The sequence below is a fragment of the Myiozetetes cayanensis genome, unplaced genomic scaffold (assembly GCF_022539395.1).
Source record: "Myiozetetes cayanensis isolate MyiCay16 unplaced genomic scaffold, myiCay2020 scf13, whole genome shotgun sequence".
NCBI classification, from domain to species: Eukaryota; Metazoa; Chordata; class Aves; order Passeriformes; family Tyrannidae; genus Myiozetetes; species Myiozetetes cayanensis.
In genome coordinates this window covers 901,539-921,051 of record NW_026086937.1, presented here as the reverse complement: position 1 = coordinate 921,051, position 19,513 = coordinate 901,539, and the positions used below count along the sequence as shown (strand labels likewise).

At 42.9% G+C, this 19,513-nt stretch overlaps 2 protein-coding genes across 8 annotated transcripts in view; both read right to left on the bottom strand.

Annotated features, from left to right (window-relative positions):
• Positions 1-123: 123 nt before the first annotated feature.
• Positions 124-13,594, bottom strand: LOC126636373 (phospholipid scramblase 1-like). Its single transcript, XM_050308472.1, has 10 exons — positions 13,510-13,594; positions 9,410-9,441; positions 8,668-8,699; positions 7,797-7,865; positions 5,665-5,825; positions 4,974-5,016; positions 3,720-3,940; positions 2,795-2,956; positions 1,663-1,824; positions 124-751 (listed from the first exon to the last, which is right to left on the bottom strand). Exons 3-10 carry the CDS (start codon positions 8,672-8,674, stop codon positions 695-697), a joined length of 882 nt encoding a protein of 293 aa, XP_050164429.1. The 5' UTR covers positions 8,675-8,699; positions 9,410-9,441; positions 13,510-13,594; the 3' UTR covers positions 124-694.
• LOC126636374 (phospholipid scramblase family member 5-like) overlaps positions 7,803-19,513 on the bottom strand; it is a 32,919-nt gene continuing 21,208 nt past the window's right edge. For 3 of the 7 annotated variants that reach the window (XM_050308473.1, XM_050308476.1, XM_050308481.1), the window contains one exon: positions 14,416-16,143. In XM_050308473.1, coding sequence (XP_050164430.1) covers positions 16,057-16,143 — 87 coding nt within the window. In that variant the 3' untranslated portion in view covers positions 14,416-16,056. Of the gene's footprint in view, positions 7,866-8,667; positions 8,700-9,409; positions 9,442-13,821; positions 13,881-14,415; positions 16,144-19,513 lie in introns of those variants that run through there. The other 4 variants (XM_050308480.1, XM_050308477.1, XM_050308475.1 and 1 more) reach the window with 4 other exon arrangements.

Here is a 19,513-nt window from a genome sequence, read left to right as displayed (position 1 = left end):
TGGTGCCGTGCCAGCTCTGCTCAGCAGCAGCCAAAACACTGGTGTGTAATCAACACCTCTCCAGCTACCAACACAAAGCACAGCACTGGGAGGGCAGCTGTGGCAAAACGAAGCCAGACCCAATACACCAAATTAATACAATTTTACTCTGATTTCAGATAGTTCTTTTCACATCCATGACATTGTTTTGAACGTATATATTTGGATAAGAAGTTGAAAACTACAGAATGTGAACACCAAGGCAAAAATACCAAAGGACACACAGGAAAAGATCAGCATCTCTTTTTTAGGTTCACTAATAACATTAATATTGAATACAGAAGTAGTCCTCTTTTTCAGGAATCAAAGTATTACTATAAGTAGTTAGAAATAACACCTATAAGTAGTTACTTTACAATTTCAAATCTCTTGGGAATAAAAAGGTTGCCATATATTTCTATAAATCATAGTATTCATCTGTGCAGATAAAGGCTTCCTATTTCAATATTACAAAGTATTTCATCAGAGAACCAAAAAAAACCCAAGAAAAACAGGATAATAAAGCTTTTCCGTTATAGAAATGTAACCGTAATATGTACACTTCTCACATTCTTACTGGACCTCTGCAGTTCACATTCTTACTGGAGCTCTGCAGTTCCCTGGGAAGCTGGGAGATCCATGTTCTTCTTTCTTCTATAAAAACTTCCAGATTTCATCACCAAACTCCCGATTGCTGTTTCCTATCAGCACCATGCTCAAAAAACATGAAGTCCTTAGGGGGTAAAAAAAAGCAAACAAACAAATACTTAATGTGGTTCTTATTTAAGAAGTCTCCTGGCTGCTTTGCAAGGTTCTGTTTGGTTCTTGCTGCTGCAAGGTTCTTTGCAAGGTGGGGGGCTGTTGCCATGCCCCAACACTTGGGTCTCTCAGAACGGGACACCCCCAGAGAGAGATGGTGAAAGACCAACAGGGAAACTTTGCATTTATCACTAGCCAAAGCTATGATTCCTTTGCTCAGGATGCCTGCCCTGGCTTTGTTCAACCTGACTCAGTCCCTTCCATTCTCCCTCAAACTGGATTCATTGTAATAATGATTATCTGTGAGTTTACACGTGGGGATCCCATTTTCTGTGCTTGGAGTCCTGCGTTGCTCACACTCACCAAGGCTGTGCTTGATGCACAGGAACACACCCAGCTAAACAAAGCCTGGCTCGTGCACAGGGCTGTTGGAGGCTGGGGAGACCTTCCCAAACTCCAGTGCTTCACATGCCCTTTCCTCCCCCCTGCAGCCCTGCAGCACAGCAGCAGGGCACGTTTTGCAAGTGTACTGATGCAGAACTGCACCCACGGGTAAGTGGAAACACAAGTGTGCTGCACACTGTTTTCAAAGAGCAAAGTGCACTGCAATACTGACATAGTAGAGTCTGAGTGCAGCTGAGAGGTGCTTTAACAGGTTCAATGTGCTCAGCCTCCACAGCAGCCCCTCCATTCGGAAATTACTCCTCTGAGAGCATTTAGTCCTGCTCAGCTCAGTGCTTCACACACTCCCAAGGAGAGCCAGGATGAACTGGCTGCAGCATTCAGCTGTCCACCAGCTCAGGATCAAACCCTTCACCAGCACAGTTTGAACATGAAGATCAAAAAGTTAGTTCCTATTCAAACATTAGGGAACAACAGACTTACAATGAGGAAGCAAGCTCCAATCATGACAGCTTTCATTTTCACATCAAGGTCCATTGGGAATGCGATTCCAAAGTTATCTGCATCTGTAAAGGCTTCTTTCACAAACCCAGTCCAATGCTTAGAAATCCTCCCAACAGTACAGGTCTCATCCACAGACTTCACCTGGTTTAATATAAAATTAAAACAACATCGTGAAATCTGTCATTCATAATATTCCCAAACCCATTTCAGGGCAGGTCCATTTGAAAGCTTCAGACTATGTTATGTGAATTAATGTAATTACTGAGTGCAAGTGTTTGTACCAAAAGGCAATCAGACTATCAGAAAGTCATTCTTTAGTAGCACAGTAACCACACACACACTTTCTCCTGGAAGCGTTGTCTTTTAGCCAAGAGAGCGAATTATTTCCTCCTGCCATGTATCAGGAACAAATGAAAATTAAACAAACTACATTACTCTGTTCCAAAGCAGAGATTAGCCCTTTGTCAACATTACATTTCCTGAAGTTGGGTCCAGTCTTCTGGGTCATGTGAAAGACTAGTCTCCAAAATAAAATCATACTAAATTTGATCCAGTAACTCTTTGCAACATTATTTTAAATATTAAATGGTAAACTAATACATCTACTACTTAATGTGCATTAGTCACTACTAATTTAAAGTGAAAGTTGCAACTCCTCAGTCATTCAACTCTATATTTTAGGTCTAAATTATCTTAATTTATTAGTTCATTGAATGATTATTAACTTATTAAATAAGTGATTGTTGAAAGTCATTTCAATAAATACCTAATACAGCTGAGAATAAAATATTATGTTAGGGCCTAACATAATAGATTCAAAAAGACTTTGCTCCTCAATTTTTTAATTAACTAATCTGTGTGCAGCCACAGGGAATTATTTTCACTGATCACAAATGAGTGACTTTAAGATGTAATTTCTAGCATTTCGTCTGTTTTATCTAGAGTAATTTAGATATCTAGAGAAGTGAGTTGATTATACCAGCATTAAAAGACTATGTACTAATTACTTAATATATTACCTGTCATCAGAACTGTAGTTTAAGTTGAGCCACAAACTATCAAGCTACTATCTGAAAACACATACGTGCAACCCATTTTTAGCATTGCATACCTCAAAATTAACATCCTCACAACAGCTGCAGACAACACAGGGGCCGGTAATTTTCAGTATATCCATTCCTTTCTCATCTTGAATGGTAAACTTTGGCAGGCAGGGATGCCAGTTCTGGACAACATAACCAACTGTTGTTCCTGGAGGCGCCTGCACTTCCATCTTTGCAGGAAAGAGAAAAGCTTCAGGTGAGCGTTCATGCTTGTGAGACAAAACCCCCAACAGCACACAAAGAAACAAAAACTTATTTTTCCACTGCAACCTGGCCTTTCAGTGCATGAGCTGCATGGAATTTTCTGCACTCAGACTGCAGACCTCAAATGCAACTTCTGCCTTCAAGAAAGGCCACTCCTCAGACTATGGAGTGCACAAGCTATGCATCTACAGCATGAAGATCAAAGTCCAGTGAAGGAAAGGCAGTAAATGAAGTCATTATAGGGTGCAGCTACTACAAACCCCTGAGTAAGAGTTCTAAGTAGGTTCAGATTTAAAGTTGCAGAAGTTGAATCATCCCAGAATGATGTTATTATTAAAAAAACTCACGATCTCGTGAACTGAATTTCACTATAGCTTTCACAGCTGTAAAATGAAAACTCTGGCTATTATTTTATGAAAGCCATTGCCTTACTCTTCCATTCCAAGTCCACCTCCAGTGAAGATCTCAGCACTAGCCACAAGTTCCCTGACATGCTGTTCAATCACATTTTCCATTCCCATAATTGGAAATGTCCAGCATGAGTCCCAGTGTTACAGTACCCTTCCTTCTTCCCAGACTAAGAATCCCATGCGTAAATCCCACGGATCTCTCCACAAGGTACAGGCAAAACCTGGCTTGTTTCACATCACCTCCTGATTCAAGACCACCTCATCTTAAAACTGCACAGCAGGTCCACGTGCCATCTGAGGATGAGAGGCAGCAACTCACCTCCTGCAAACAGCAGGGGAAGCAGCAGGAGGAGCAGCGCAGAGGCCTCTGCAGGGTTATCACCTCACGGCCCAGGTTGTCGATGATGCGGAGGGTGAAGGAGCGCGAGGGCCCACAGAACATCCTGGTGCAGCAGTCAGTGTCCTCTGCTGCGAAGTACACCCTCTGCCCCAGCGCGTTCTTGAGCTCGTACTTGTTGTTTGTTTCAAAGCCAGTCAAAACTGAAACACAGGAAAGGAACTGTAACATTTCTGGGGTGTGCCTGGTCAGAAATCTCTCCCTGCCAATTCCACAGCTCCCCTTTGGGAAGTCCTTCAGAGGCAGCTGCTGGCAAAGGGCAATGGCAGGAAAGGACCCTCAGGCAGAGAAGGCTGATGAAGGAGTTCAGAGAGAAGTTACCGTGAACAAGGACAAGCAGAAAGAGCACAGAGATTTCCACCAGTCCCCATTCCCACCCCACCAGACCTGGACACCTGCTGGCAGAGCAAGCACCACAGCTATCAACAACAACATGGAAGGTTCTCAGGGAAGAGCTGAACAGATGAGAAGTAAAAGCACTCATGAATCTGGGGGTGAAGCCAGAAAAGGGCACAAACACATTCAGAATGAGAAGGCCACTAAAAAGCCTCGCAGTCAAGATTCACAGCAGCATACATTGAAAGCAACAAGAGCCAGGACAGAATTTTTAATTAATTTCTACAACAAATGAAAACACTCTTTTAAGTTTTATAGAAAGAAAATACAGTAACATTATGTGTCAGCTGAGATGTATGGTCCATTTTATTTCTTCTATTTGAAAGACACTGATAACATGACTTTGATGTTCTTAAAGTGAATGGAATGAGGGGAACAGAAGAAAAGCCATTCAGTTTGCTAAAACAGCAGCATTGCCTGCAAACAGGATCAAAGCCACATGCCAGTCTGTGGAACTAGGTGGGATATGACAGAAAAAGTCTTAAAGTAGGGAAGAGAGGAGAGTAGAAATTGTAGAGCAGAGAGTAGAAACTGTGAATTAATAACTAGATATGTATGACCTTGTCTATAACTAGCTACCAGGATTATTCAGTTTCACTGCTGTGTAGAACCTGCTTAAAATCCTCCTCCCTCTTAATTTCTCCTTCCTCTTCTCCATAACTTCTGCAGGAATTGAGACAGGTTACTAGAGGCAGGAAAGAGAAAGGTGATGATCCACCTTAAACACATAGCATTAAAGGAAGTTCTTGGGATTATTAGATTTAAATACTTTGTACTTACTCTCAAGAAGTTCAATTTGCTGATGAATTAGTATCTGGTCAATCTGTCCATGGTTCAAAAATTAAACAGAATAAATAGTTAACAAGTTGTAGCTAAGAGAAATGTAGTTTTAAGAGACATTGCTGTTTCATTTCAGAATGAAAATTTGTGGATCAATACACTGTATAGAGGCAGATTATCTACCAATAAAGCTGTGGGAGTAGCTCACACCCCATCCTTGTACTGTATTTTACAGCACAAGGACATACTCTGTAACCTGGAAACAATTTTGCTGTTAGCATTCTCTATGCTGTGAAGTGTGGCTAGCACCTCTCCTAACAACATTATGAGGTGGTGTGAAGAAAGCGTCATGTAGAAAATTAAGCACCTCTAACGTTCTCCAGTTGCCCATATTACAGATATTTGTTCTATACACCTTCCCAAACCACGTTCCCCCTCACAAACAGCAGCCTCAGCAATGGGAAGGATGCAGGGTAGCCCTGTGCCCCTCTCCCTTTAGCATCTTGGACAGGTGCTAGAGGGGTCACAGGCACCTCCTCCCTCAGACACACCCCTGAGGCTTCACCCAGCAGCCCAAACGCAGCAACCCCACGGCTGCCACACAGCCAGCTGCTTTAGTTAGCTTTTCCATGCATGCAGGCTGCTTCCCAGGTGAATTCCCGACCTCTGGAAGGAGGAAAGGTGCAGGTACCTGTGTGAGGTATTCCAGTCCAGGAGGGCAGTTGGGAATAGAAGGAGGGACAGGCATCCAAATTGTCCCCCCATGCATGACCGGCTGATTCTGGACAGGTGGAACAGCAGGTCCGCCTGGGAATCCCATGTACTGGGCTTGGAAGCCATAGTTCTCTGCACCTGAGACATTTGGCATGGTAGGACAGAGAGAGTTATGAAAATTAGATACTGGAAAAGAATTGCCCCATTGATCTTCAAAAGATTAATTAGGTCACTGTTTTGAACTGTGGAGAGCCTTATACCTTCTATATTTCAATTATGAATACGACAACCTTCATGAAGGAAGTTACACTGGACTGGGAGGTTCTAATGCCTCAGAAGAAAACCCAAACAAAATAAATAAATGCAGCATTCTTGAATATAGCAGAAATTTCATTCACATAAAGATAGAAAATTCAAAAATTAGAAAAAAATTAAAGCATGTTATTTCTAAGTAGAGAAAACAGAAAGCTTTGATTTCCAAGAAAAGCACTGGTATTTACAAGTTGTCAGTTGAGTAAATGAGTAACTTTAAGGTAAAATTTTCCTGAAATTATACCTTCTACTTATGGGATAGCAAATGCCCTTTTACCAAAGATCATCTGTAGTTTTCAAAACCAGATGACTGTGACCTAAAAACTGCACTTTCCCACTTGTTTAATGGTTTCTCTGTCAAAACCCCAAAAATGCACAACTCCTTCACAGAGGAAGTGCACAGTAAAGGAGGAAAGAGTTCCACGTTTTGGGAATGTATGTCAATAAAGTCTCCAGTTGGTGCTGAACAGAAAACACGAGCTGCCAGGGAGCTCTGCAGGGTGTGAGTGCTCAGCAGCCCAGCAGATGGCACGGGCAGCACTGCCCATCCCTTGTCCCCTGTCACAGCCCTGCCCTCCTCCCACCACCACCCCTGAAGCTGCACAAGTTGATAGTGAAAGTTACAGAACAGCAACTGTGGTTTCTCCCTCATTTGACACCTTCCTGGTAGGCAGACAGGCTTCCAGTCTTACACAGAGGAGTTTATATTTTACTTAGGAGTGAGCATAAAATGCAGAAGGCACACAGAGTATTTTATACTGACTTGTAGACTCATCTTTAGTGCACACCAGCCCAGCACCAGATTTCACATTATGTTACTATACATGGACTGTCACATGTGAAAGATCAGGCCAGCAAGCAGCTGTGGCTTAACATTCATAGGTGGCCAGCTCACCCCAAAGAACCCACCCTTTGGAAATACAAAATCACTTTTATGTCTGAGGCTTTACACATAAACTATCTACTGCTGTTGTGTGCAAGTGTGTGCACGTACAATCATTCAAAATAAAAGTGCTCCCATGGCCTTCATGGCAGGGGCAGGGAATGCTCACTCCTTGCTGAAGCCAGCTGTACTTACAGACCTCAGACTGCCTTGTTGCAACACACACAAGCTTTAATTTACAAACAGCACAGCACCTCAGGCCAAACATTTTGCATTTTATCTGCAACTTGTGCTTTGAGCCTGATTGTGAGATACTGCACACTGTGAGCTGGTGCCTCAGAAAGCAATCATTGGCAGAACAAGAGAAGCTGTTTAGGAGTGCTGCATTTTGAATGCAGAACAGAAAATAAGAAAGAAGAGGAGAAAAGCAAGTGAGGGAAGTGTAAAATATAACCACGTGCCAAGTACAGCAGCAGAGCAAGAAAGGGGAACAGAATACATGGACCAGCAGAACTGCAGGAGGAAAACAACCTTCTTCAGTTCTGGATTTCTTGAGAAAAATAAAATACTGAAAGAACAATTTAAAAATCTGATCATCAGTAAGAAGCTGCCACACATTAATTGCTTTGCATCAGTTAACCTCCCTAGCAGTGAGGTTTGCATCAAAAACGCCTCCCTAGCAAACTCCACTCAGTGACCACAGAATATCTGACATTTTTAACTCCTACCGCTGTTGGCACTGCTCAGCACATACTCAAAAAGGAGAGAAATTACTTTCTAGCAAAGCAGAAATTAAGAGAAACTTTATAGAATGAATATCAATGAAGTAAATTGGAGATGATCACACTTGTACAACCCCTATTCCCCATGGTTATTTCCTAATAGTATTGCAGGTCTGTCACCAAGCAACCTACCTTGGTAAGTCCCAGGGACAGGCTGAGGGGGGCCATAGGGGACTCCAGGTGCTGGGGCAGGTTGAGGTCCTGGAAGAATGGAACATACTCTCTGAGCATTGATCTTTTCCTCCTCTCCTAGGGTGAGAGACCCCCAACACTGCCTCCTTTTCCAGAGCACACACATAAATTAGGCAGCTGTTTTCTGGATAGCCAAAACTGTACATCAGGCTCATACTTATGAACAGTGTGTATGTTAAATATCAGTATAACTTAAAGGAGTTCTGGTCCTTAAAGCTCAGAAAAAAGGGCAGGCATTGCCCATGATGAATGGGCATGAATGTGTCACGGAATCATTTGGCTCAAAATGAACCTCCTGTGATCACCTCATCCAAGCCCTGCTCAGGCAGGATCAGTTCACTCTGTCTGGACCAGGGGTGCCTTTGTTCACTGGTATTTAGAAGGCAGCTTTAAATCCAAGCATTGCCAGGAAAGTGCCAGGCTGCCCTCCAGTACAGAACACGGAAATGAGCCACTCCCCTCTGTGCAAAACATCTTCTCCCAACTCCTTCAAGTTCAGACTGTACTACTGCCTCACCAGCAGACTGGGAGGACTGTGAATTAAAAAACATTTACCGACCTCAGTTTTTAAGCAGAAATAGATTAAACTTTAAGACTACTTATTTATCATTTTTATTTCACTTCAGAAATCAAGAACTGAAAATGTAAGCTCCATGTTTTGTAAAATATTCCAATTTAACCCTTTCATATGTATTTCATATAATTAGAAGGTAAACTAATAGCTAAGTTAATATTGCTTGAACACCTTGGAAGGACCCATGCTATCTTTGATGTTAATCAAAAGATGACATTTTGTTTGTATTTTACTCACCTTGCATCGCCGTGGATTTGCTTACAGTTGTTCTGCAAAAGAACATTTTTATTTAATGATGTTTTTAATATGCAATTTCACAAAAGAGTTACTCAGAGTTCTCTGTTTACTATTGATAAAAGATATTTGCCTGTCTAAACCGTATGGGAAAGCTAAAAGGTAAAATAACCTTAAATGTCTCAGCTTCCTTCTAAGCTATGTCTCCACCACCACATAAATCTGAATTATCTATGCCTGCATTCATGCTTTGAGTGTCCTGAAAACATCCCCAACTCAGAGGAGAGCACTGGGATGTGCAGGACTCCAGAGTGCAGCCATTCAGAAACACCAAGCAATTCATATGAACAAATTGGTACAGCAATTTCAGAGCAGCTGGGTCAGTGCACTGATGCTGGCTACAAAACCTGCTGGGTAAATTTGGGAGCAGCTACCCCCATCCAGTTTCCTAAGCTGTTCCTGGAGTGGTACTACTGCACAACACCCACTCATTTCCACCCTCCCAAGGTAAGAAAGGCAGGCTCACACAGGGGAGTCAGCTAAGCAGAACACCATGAGTGAAAGCGCCAACTGCTTGTCTTTTTCCTTCTACTCTTCCACGTTGCCAAAGGAATTAAAACAAAAACAAACCAACAAACAAAAACCAAAACCACAAACAAACAAACACACAACTCCCTCCCCCCCCAAAAAAAAAAACTAGAAACACACCACACCAGAAAGAACATTTACTGACAGCAGCACTAACCTTGAGAAATACTTCTAAGTCTCGGGGGAGGTCTAAAAAAGAATGGAATAGGCACTCATTTTAAACAGAATCAAAAACTTTAAAAAAAAACCCCACACCTAGTTCCTCTTAAAAAATAATCCAGTTCGATTTAAACTAGGAATGTGTCTTGTCTGTTATGGATCTTGTAACCACTTCAGTTCAAGGAAGATCGTGGTTCAAAGCTGGGAACGAAACTGAAACTGAAAGCAGTTCCTTCCTGTTTTCACTGCCAGAGTAAAAGCAGATGTCAGGGATGTTTATTGGTTCTGGGATGTCATGGAACTACCTCATTTCCCAAAACCTGCACAAAACCCTCTCTTTATTAAATTGCTCTTAAAGCCATCCTTTTTAAAGTATTTTTTTCTTCTATTTACAGTTATACATCTGATTTAAAAATCTGAAAAAAACACATCCAAACTACACAACTCAAACCTTGCTTTCACAGTTTACTCTGTAGAGGGACAAGTTTAATACCATATTAATTACGTTGACAAAGCTACCAGCTTGTAGGAATATCACAAATTCAAGAAGAACAAACAACCTTATTTAAACTAGCAAAAGATCAGTTTATACTGTGAGATGTTCCAGCTACCTGAGCTTCAGTGAAATGCTGAGAATGACAACTAAACTCTTTGGTAAAAGGAAAGACAGAATCATAAGATTTATTTTAAAGAAAGGCTTTATAGTAGTCCAGAACCGTTTATTGTCCCCACAACCACACATATATGCCATTATACAATCTAGGATTTAGAAAATGTTGATCTGCTCTCTAGCTAGAAAAGCAACAAAGATTTTACAAAGCTCAGCCCCCATTTCATCAGACATGATGTTAAAGAGAATAGTTAAGATTATTTTTTTAATTAAAATTGTCTCTGTTCTTCTACTGCCCTTCATCTGGACTTCTATTACCTCCAATTCAGTCATCACACATTGTCAGTCACGCCCTGCTTTTCATCTGGAAAATTTATAAAGATTGTGCAATAACATTAAACTCTGAAACACCACAGACATGAGGAACAAAAGCTCGCTTTTGTCAACCTTTATATTGCACAATATTTTCTTCCAGGTTGTCACATGTGGGAAATTCCGACCTGGTGAAACTTCAGTCAAGAAGCAGCAGTAAGAGGAAGAGTCACTCAGAAAATGTGTTCACAGAGTCATGCAATCTCCTGAGCTACAAGGAACCCACTAGGATCATCAACATCCAGTCAGCCCCAAGAATCAGACCCTGTGCCTGAGAGCATTGTCCAAATGCATTTTGAGCTCTGTCAGGCTTGGTGCTGTGAACACTTCCCTCTTGGTTCCACCTGCCTGGGCTGCACAGAGCAATGAACTCAAGCCTACATTTATAAATATTTATAAAATATTTATATACATATATATATTTATATAAATATTTATATTTAATTTATATTATATTTATACTATATTCATATTTATTATATTATATTATTATACATTTATACATTTATATATAGCTAGGTTATATTAGTTCTAGTAGCAACTTTTAAAGTAAGTATAGAGAACAGTCATTGAAACATTACTTACATAGCAGGGAAAAGTGAAGGTTTTTGCATCTAGCTCCCACTAATACAAATGAGGGTGAATGCTATTTCTTTGCAATGGAGTTAAAATTACATAGAATTAAAAAAAAAAATAAAGTACTTCAGCAAGTAGAAGTCCATTATTGAATTAATTTTAGTTCAACAAAAACAGCAGCTGCATGAATCGCTTGTGCTACACTTGTGACATGCTGCAACATGAATTCACAATACAAATCGGGATTAAGTGTGTTGGAGTGAATAATCTGGCCACGATGTTCCAGAAGAAGCAGTTGTAGATCTTTTTAATACATCTTTTTATAAGGCCTTGAGCAATACCATTCAAAATTTGAATTTAGGCTGCCTTTAAGCAGAGGGATGAAACAACCTCCCAAGTTTATCCTTTTGAATCCAAAGTATGCAAGGATTATAAGGGTCCTTCACATTTTATTACACTACCTGAGGTTTCTGCTAATCAAACATGGACCCAAATCCCACAGCTGAGTGCTGAAGGGCAAGAGGTGGTGGGGACCAGACTCACCCCTCCGCTGGGCCAGGGATGTGCCAGGGAGCCTGTGCTGGGAAAAGCTGTCAAGTTTTGCCCTTTCCTGACAGATTCCCGTAGTAACTCCTATCTGTGGGTCCACTCTCCCAAAGGGAGTACAGATGAGATATAAAAATCTCTCTTCTCTGGAGGAAGGGACATACATTGGTTCGACTTTACAAAAGGGGGAGACAGAAGTGATTTTGGTGCCAGAAAGGAGGCACCGGGGAACTGGTGATGCTTCACAGAAAGTGGCTGCCTGATAATGAGCAGCCCTTCTGAAATACAGCTCCTGGATGGCCCACGGTCCCCCTGCTGCACCTGAGCACTGGGGTCAGGAAAGGTGGGCACTGCCAGATGCCCCTCCTGACACTCACAACCTGAGCCCCACAGCATGGCCTCCAATCTCAACCCCTGGAATGCTGAGAGGAAAGAAATGGCAGAAGAACCACCACCAACCACCCAAACGGTCTTCATATGCCACGTGCAGCCATTCAGCCCTGGGCTGGCACACTGGTAGCAGACTCCACCCTTCATTTGCTGCACTGCTCATGAGAGAAAGGAACTGATACCAACAGGTCTGATTTTTCATACCCTGTCCCTCTGTACTATACTATCTAGAACCCATATTGCCAGCCTTCTTCCACACCTGCAGGAGTTCCCTGACTTTTTGCCTTTGCTCTCAGAAGTAGCAGTCAATTGCTAGGATAGCCTAGACCCTCTCACCCAGCACCAGCACAACCAATTCCTTACAGAGTAACGAAACAACATCCCTAGATAGTTCTTTATTTTTATGAATGGCAGATTGTCCATGTCCCTTTTTCAATCACTTTCTCATTTTCAGAACTACAGTCCACACCCTACTCTGACACACCAGAAGATACACTTCCAGTAATTCAGAGATGTCATAATTACATTAACCACAGAGCTTCCGCTTTTTACCAGGAAAACAGCCCAGTAGCATAACAGGCAGTTTTGTTTCTTATCCAGCTCATTAAAATGCTGCCAAGAGCATACTGACATAAGTCCCCAAGCACAAACATTACATATGGTTCCATTTAAATGCCAAGTCAGGCCCTTTCCAAGGAGGTTTAACATTAAAAAAAGAAAGACCTAGAAAGCCAAATAGCTGTGAGGCATGCATTTGTTCACCCTAGCCAGCTTTGTGGCATTTCTTCGCATCGTCACATTATATTAGACTAGTCAGCCACCTGATTTTAACCTTGACTGCTGGAGAAACAGCATACTTAAAAATCATTCAGCTGATCTAAAGTTAAGAAAATAGTCTTCAGAGAAGGTGCAAATGAAACAAGCTGTAAGTTGACTCAAAATATTTCCGTTCTGATGCTGTAGGGTATCCTCTCCCCTTAGACTGGCATCTCTCCTGAAACCTAGGAGTGCAGACACCTGGCAGCCAAAAAATCAGGTCACACGCAGGGTATCCAGCCTCACTGAGAGGAGGGCACATCTCTACGGCTGCTCACTTCACTGCGGTCAGGAGCACTGCTGCCAGCATCCTCCTCCTGCTGAGCACTGCTGCCAGCATCCTCCTCCTGCTGAGCACTGCTGCCAGCATCCTCCTCCTGCTACTGCTGCTGCTGAGCACTGCTGCCAGCACCCTCCTCCTGCTGAGCACTGCTGCCAGCATCCTCCTCCTGCTGAGCACTGCTGCCAGCATCCTCCTAATGCTGCTGCTGCTGAGCACTGCTGCCAGCACCCTCCTCCTGCTGAGCACTGATGCCAGCACCCTCCTCCTGCTGCTGCTCCCTCGGGCAGGGCTCGCCCAGCACAGCCTGCCCATCAGCAGCTTCCTTTAAACCAGTCTTTCCAAGCGACTTAACTAAAGAGAGCTAAATTCCAGCTTAACGTGCAATCCCCAACCAGAAAATGCGGTCCTTCTCATCGTCAGGCCCTGCTGATCATCAGAGCATCCCCAGAGACGCCTGGAAGGAACCGCGGGCGATAAGGACGCTTAAAGCCCCAGCAAAAGCTACCGTTCCCGGAGGCGAGGCGGAGCTCCTGTGCCGTGCCTGTGCCGTTCCGTGCCTGTGCCGTTCTGTGCCGTTCCGTGCCGTGCCGTCCCCGTCCCCGTTCCCTCCCCGCCTGCGGGGCGGGCGCTGCCGAGGCCGGCGGGGCGGGGAGCGGGTCCCGCTGGCGCTGCGGGAAGCGCAGCCAGCCCTGCCTGCCCGCGGCTTACCCAGCCTCCCTCTGCCTGCCGGTCACTCTTCTCCCATCTCCGCCAGCATCAGTGCCGGCTCCCTGTATTTTCAGTTAATAAGTCGTTAATTTGATTAATTAATCTTTACCGGTTAGTCACAGAATATCAGGTTACACGCAGGTGATAACTCCAAGCTGCATGCCCACCCTTGAAAGGAAAACAAATGATATTTGAAACAATTTTAGCGTGCTTATAAGGCACCATCTCGGCGGGGGGGGGGGGGAATATATATATATGTGGACTTCATAGTGACAGGAACAAGAATAAACAATACTGAATTGTTTGGGAAACAAAGGACTTGGAGAAAGTTGGGCCACGCCCTGATTAACAGCATTGGTGAACTGGTCATTTACCCAGTGACCTCCTGGTGTCCACGTGAAAAGGAAACTAAACTTCATCCAAAGCACACAAACCTGATCATAGTAATCGGTGCATACATGAAACCCAGGACTGGGCATTCAATTTGAATCCTTAATATTAAGAAAATGGAAATTAATAACTGCAGGTCACTTTGTAGCTTTACATACTCTTTGTCTTTTCTTTTACCCCCCCCCCCCTCAGAATAAGGTGTTCGTTTCAATATGGAATTTTCCATAAGCCAAACCAAACCAAACAACAACAAAAACCAACCAAACAAAACCAAACAAAACCCAAACAACCCCCCTCCATTATTCTAGCCCTGCACTGAACTTCAGCTAAACACCAGATATGACAAGGATTTGGGGATTTTATTTTGCTAGTTTCCTCAGGTACAGGAGAATCTAATCTAAAGCTGACTAGCATTTTTCCACACATCTGCATTGAGTCCACTAAGAGGATTAATGCAGACACACAGAAATAGGTTTTAAACATCTTTTAAGAAATAGGTATAGAATTATTTTGACATGGTTGGGAAATTAGAAATACCTGGTAGCGTTTGATACTACCTTTATTTTTTACGGGAATATAGCATAGTTATATTTAGCTGAGTTCAGACTCACATGCTGAAATTTAGCAAACATGCCTTTTTGACATAGAGATGAATGCTATTCCTTAGATGAGAATAGCATTGTCTTATCAAAGAGAACAGAGATAGCAGCATGTATCTTCCTCTTCCATTCCGGCATTTATCAGTAGGAAAATGCCTATTCACGTGCAGGGACAGAAAAAAAGATGCCATGATGCACACCATACACAGCAAATTATCAGTCTTTCCCATATCAAATAATATTCCACTTCTTTTCTTATCTAAGTAGGATCACTGATGCTGTGACTGTCAGTCAGTGCTTTTCTGTTAGATCAGTGGGTTGAAATGCTCAGTATCTTTTTGTTTCCTCCACTGAGCAGACTTAACCAGTGTTGCAGGGAAATGCCTAAAACATTAAGAAAAGAAGTTGGAATTACTACAAGAGAAATGAGAAAGTGACCACGCTTCTAGTAATTTAGCCTTTCAGGTTTAAGCATGTTTTCCTCAAAAGAAACATTATTTGTAGATTCTTGGCCCCATTTTCTAGGTATGTTGCTTACGGTCTACATGCTCAGAGCATTCCTTTCTACTGCTTAACTTTTGATGCCCTCAATGGCAGCACCTCAACTGATCCTCTGGTGTCCAGCACCAGGAATGGGATCAGTTCCTCCAGCAGCTTCTCACACAGAGGTCTCCAGCAGCCTGATTGCTGCACAGAGTTGAGTTGACCAAAGCAGCTTTCATCTTTCTTCATAACCCCACCAAAGCAGCTCCTTTTCCCTCAGAGCTCGGGCACTACAGGCTGTGAGAGAGCACGGGAGGAAGTTTACTCAGGGGTGTACATGGGACCAAACATCCTTTGTGCAGCTCAAAATCTGTGTAACCGCATTTAACCTCAGGAAAGGCATTGTTTGCACTGCTAAAGGAAATAAAAGTAGTTACTGGTGGGTTTGCCTTCTGTGCCAGTGGACCTAATCCCATAGAATACTCCCTTCTCCAGCATTTGTGATCTGGAGAGCAAACCTGGAACAGCAAGCAGTCGTGGGAGATGCAGAGAAAGATAAGCTGGGAGTAGCTGTTGTCTTAAATATAGAAAAGACACAGGGCGTGAGGTCTGAGGTGCAAAACTGAAGGTGCTGCCAGGACATAAATGAAAGAAGGAACAAAGGAAAAAGAAAGAAGGAACAAAGGAAAAGATTTCTCCCCCCCTGTCCAGGCCAGGAAAGGCTCCTGAGCTGCACTGGGAGGAGCCACAGCCAAGGGGGACATTTTTTCCTGCTGTTTCCCATCCCTCACTTGTGCACACCCTGAAAGGCTGCTGACACTCCAGCCATGCACACAGAGGAATGAAAGAGGCACTGACCAAGTCCAGGACCTTCAGTTTCTGTAAAGTATTGTAAAATACTTCCACCATTGAATGGAAACTGGTGCAGGCAGAAGGCAGGATGGAAGCAGTGTTATCACCTGGGAATAACGGGGAAAAGCAAAACTGAATGTCGAATTAGTCAAATGTCAAATATCAGAAACATTTTGGTGAGTACAGGAGGAATGGTAGATCCTGACTGCACCAGAGATGGCAATATTGGCTGCTCTACACTCGTGAAAACCACACAATTTACTGGTGAAAACCACACAATTACTGGTGAAAACCACACAATTTACACTCACACAAAAATGCACTTTCAAATTCTGACTGAAGTGACAAGTACCTGATACAATTTTCACAATATTAGAACTTGCTGGGAGAGCTTTGATTTTAGAAGACTGACCACAACCCCAAATATTTACATTAAAGAAATCTTATCCAGAATCAATTTTTTTTTCTTTTTCCATTTATACTCTTTGTTATATCCAGACTAGTAGTGGTTTTGAAAGCAGATAGGCAAATAATAAAATATTGCAATAGGCAAAATCTACATTTTAATAAAACATGATGAGTCTAATATCAGACCACCACCAGTGTGACAGACATGATGTGCAGGCAGTAAAAGGCAGTCTAAATCCAAGCATTTTTAAAAGTGGGTAAATTGCTATTATTATTGTTTCTTTGATGTGGAACTGGGGCAAATGGATTCCATCCTACAAACAGCTGACAGGCACCTGACACCTCCCAAGTCTCAGTGTAGCTCTGGTTTTGTTTTGGTTACTAGGCCTTCACTATGATAATAAAACACGTATTCATGAAGCCGGAGGAGCAGCCACCACATCATCTCTGTGTTAAAGATTTGTAACTGTGGTAACAGCACTGTTCACATATTTGATTTCATTTAACAATGTCAAGTCAGTCATCAGGCCTGCATTCTAACAAATGAGGGTTGGGTTTTCCTTTGAGAGGGAAACTGGGTGAAAATGGTTTTAGTACTGTATTACCTTTGTTAATTCAGCACCCAGATGGCCTGATTGGACAGCTATCAGGTCCAAACCATACAAAACAGCAGTCCTTATATTTTTACATCCACTAACCAGCAATAGGTCCCCTCGGGCTGTCAGTAACAATCGTGATAATCACTTACAGAGGAAAAGCAGCTCCCGCAGTGAGCTGTCAGCCCTCCCCATCAGCCTTCCCTCAAGATATCTGAACACAAGGGCAAAACAACAACTAAACAATAACAGAAACAATACCACACATTTGGGTTTGCTACTAAATGTTTTTGTGCCAAAGCAATTTCTTTCTTAGACTAAGAAGGAGGTCAAATAAAGTTTTACTGCTGCCAGTCATGCGAGTTTTTGGATGTCAGCACTGTAGATGAACCAGCATAAGCCGCTTTGCAGTCAGAAAACAGGATATAGGGAGAAAAAGAACAACTCAACATAAAGAAATAGGCCATTACCGTTTACAGCATTTAGGATTAACTGTGATACCAAGAGTTTAAAATGCAGCTTGTGTAAATCCTGTTTTCTGCTAAAGGGATATTTGAACTGCAAATAGATATTTACAGGGAAGATTTTCCTAGGCATCATTCTTTTTTTCCTAAAAAGCATAATTAATTCCAGCATAATTAATACAACAGACCGAAAAAGTCGGATCAGGACAATTCCAGATGCCCCATCCTGGACACATGTCCAGCTCTTGTGTGTTGAAGTTGGCACTCTGAATTCCCAGGCTGCTTAAAGTTATCTGCGTTTGGGTTTGTTTGGGTTTTTTAAAGTTTTTTGCAAAGCCAACTTCTTTCATTTAAGCACTGCTGCAAGCAGCACTAGATCCTACAGCAGCAGTGACGTGTCAGTGGTCCTTGAACACTCCCTCCCTCCAGTCCATTTCCTCACAAACACATTCCATGCACGCGTGGGATTCACTGGCCCAGCTCCTCTAGAGCTGATGTTGCTGTGCTGCTGCAGAACTGGAATTGTATAAAGCAGGCCCTTGAATTGACATGCCCCCTTTTAAAATGGACATAAAATAGGGAAGCCTGTAAGCAGCAGCCCATTGCCATGGGGCACAGGGTACCCCTGGCTTGAGGGAAGGAGTCTCCCCTGCTCCCTTTGCCCATCTTCCAGAGCCCTCACTCCCCAGCTGCATCTCTGCTGGAGCTCAGTAAAGAATATCATGCAGCATCCAGGCCCACATCTGCTGTCACTGATGATATTTTAGTCTTTTGGACACTAACACTGCATTTGAATTCAGCGGTATGACAAAATACTGCCTTTTAACTTTACTGTTCTTGATTAGGCACTCCTGGCTTGCCCAGGAGCTGTTGATAAAGAAGCAGCTGTAAATGAGGCTGGGTTTGATTGTGCTGTGATATGCACTGGCACTTCTTTTATCAGCATGAAGGCAAACAGAGCAATACCTAAACACAGAACCAGGCTGAGGACAGGATGTTCTAAAAACCAGTGAAGTCCAAGTTAATGTGTTTCATAAGACTCATCTGATAGGAATGTACTGGAGACACTGAGCTTTCATTAATTAAGAAGACAATTAAGGAGTTGTAAATGCAGAAGAAACACTAGATCTGCAAGCGTTTATGAGGTGAATTTACAGCTCAATTAAGAATGAAAATTGAGGAAACCCGGCATCCAACTCTGCTTTGCACACAGACAGCTGGGGGATTTGGGGAGAGTTGGAAGCTGGAAAAAAGAAAATATAGGGAAAGGAAAATGGAAAATATTTACATCAGACATAAACCCTATTCACTTTTAAGACCTAGCCACCAATGTCAGGTACTGTAAACTCTAACCTCATCCTGATTCTCTGGGATGTGGAGTAATCACACATGAAGAAATTGCTAATCAAAGCAGTGACCTCATGCTCAGGCCAGGACCACTTCTCAGAAATCCTGAGCACAGCTTTCAGGAGATTCACATTTAGTCCTATTATTTCTTAAACCAAGTTTGCCAGATTTGTTACTCACAGATGAGGAGATTTTCCTCCCTGGTTGCTGTATCGTGGTATTGTAAATTGTATTTGCCATCCAATCTTTGATTCAATTTTTTAGCATCATTGAGCTGCTGGTTGTTCCTGACCAAGCAGATGCCCTCTCCTCTGTTCTCCTCTCCCCTTAACCATGTCTCTGCTGGCAAAGCACCAGCAGGATGCTTCCACCCTCCCCAGACTGCATTTTCCCTTGCAGCTGGGACAGGTTTGCAGCTGGAGGGCACTGCACCACCAGCAGCCAGCCCTGCCGAGATGCACAACGCTCCTGCATTGCTGCAGGAGGATTTAGTGACCTGTAGTCCTTCTGATCCTGGCCCTGTCCCCTGCACTTGCAGCTTCTGCAGGTTGGGTGGGCTAAGGTGGCCTACAAAGTCTATACAAGCGGGCTCTGCAGGTTTCTGGGACCAGTGTGCTCCTGAGGCAGGTCTTCAAAACTGAAGTAAAAGTCTTTTTCACACT

What these genes read in the sequence shown, in the direction of transcription:
- LOC126636373 (XM_050308472.1), bottom strand. An exon ending in TGTCCCTGGGACTTACCAAG is followed by an intron (nt 5,826 to 7,796) that starts GTAGGTTGCTTG and finishes CAAATGTCTCAG; the next exon opens with GTGCAGAGAACTATGGCTTC. An exon ending in GTGAGGATGTTAATTTTGAG is followed by an intron (nt 1,825 to 2,794) that starts GTATGCAATGCT and finishes ATATTAAACCAG; the next exon opens with GTGAAGTCTGTGGATGAGAC.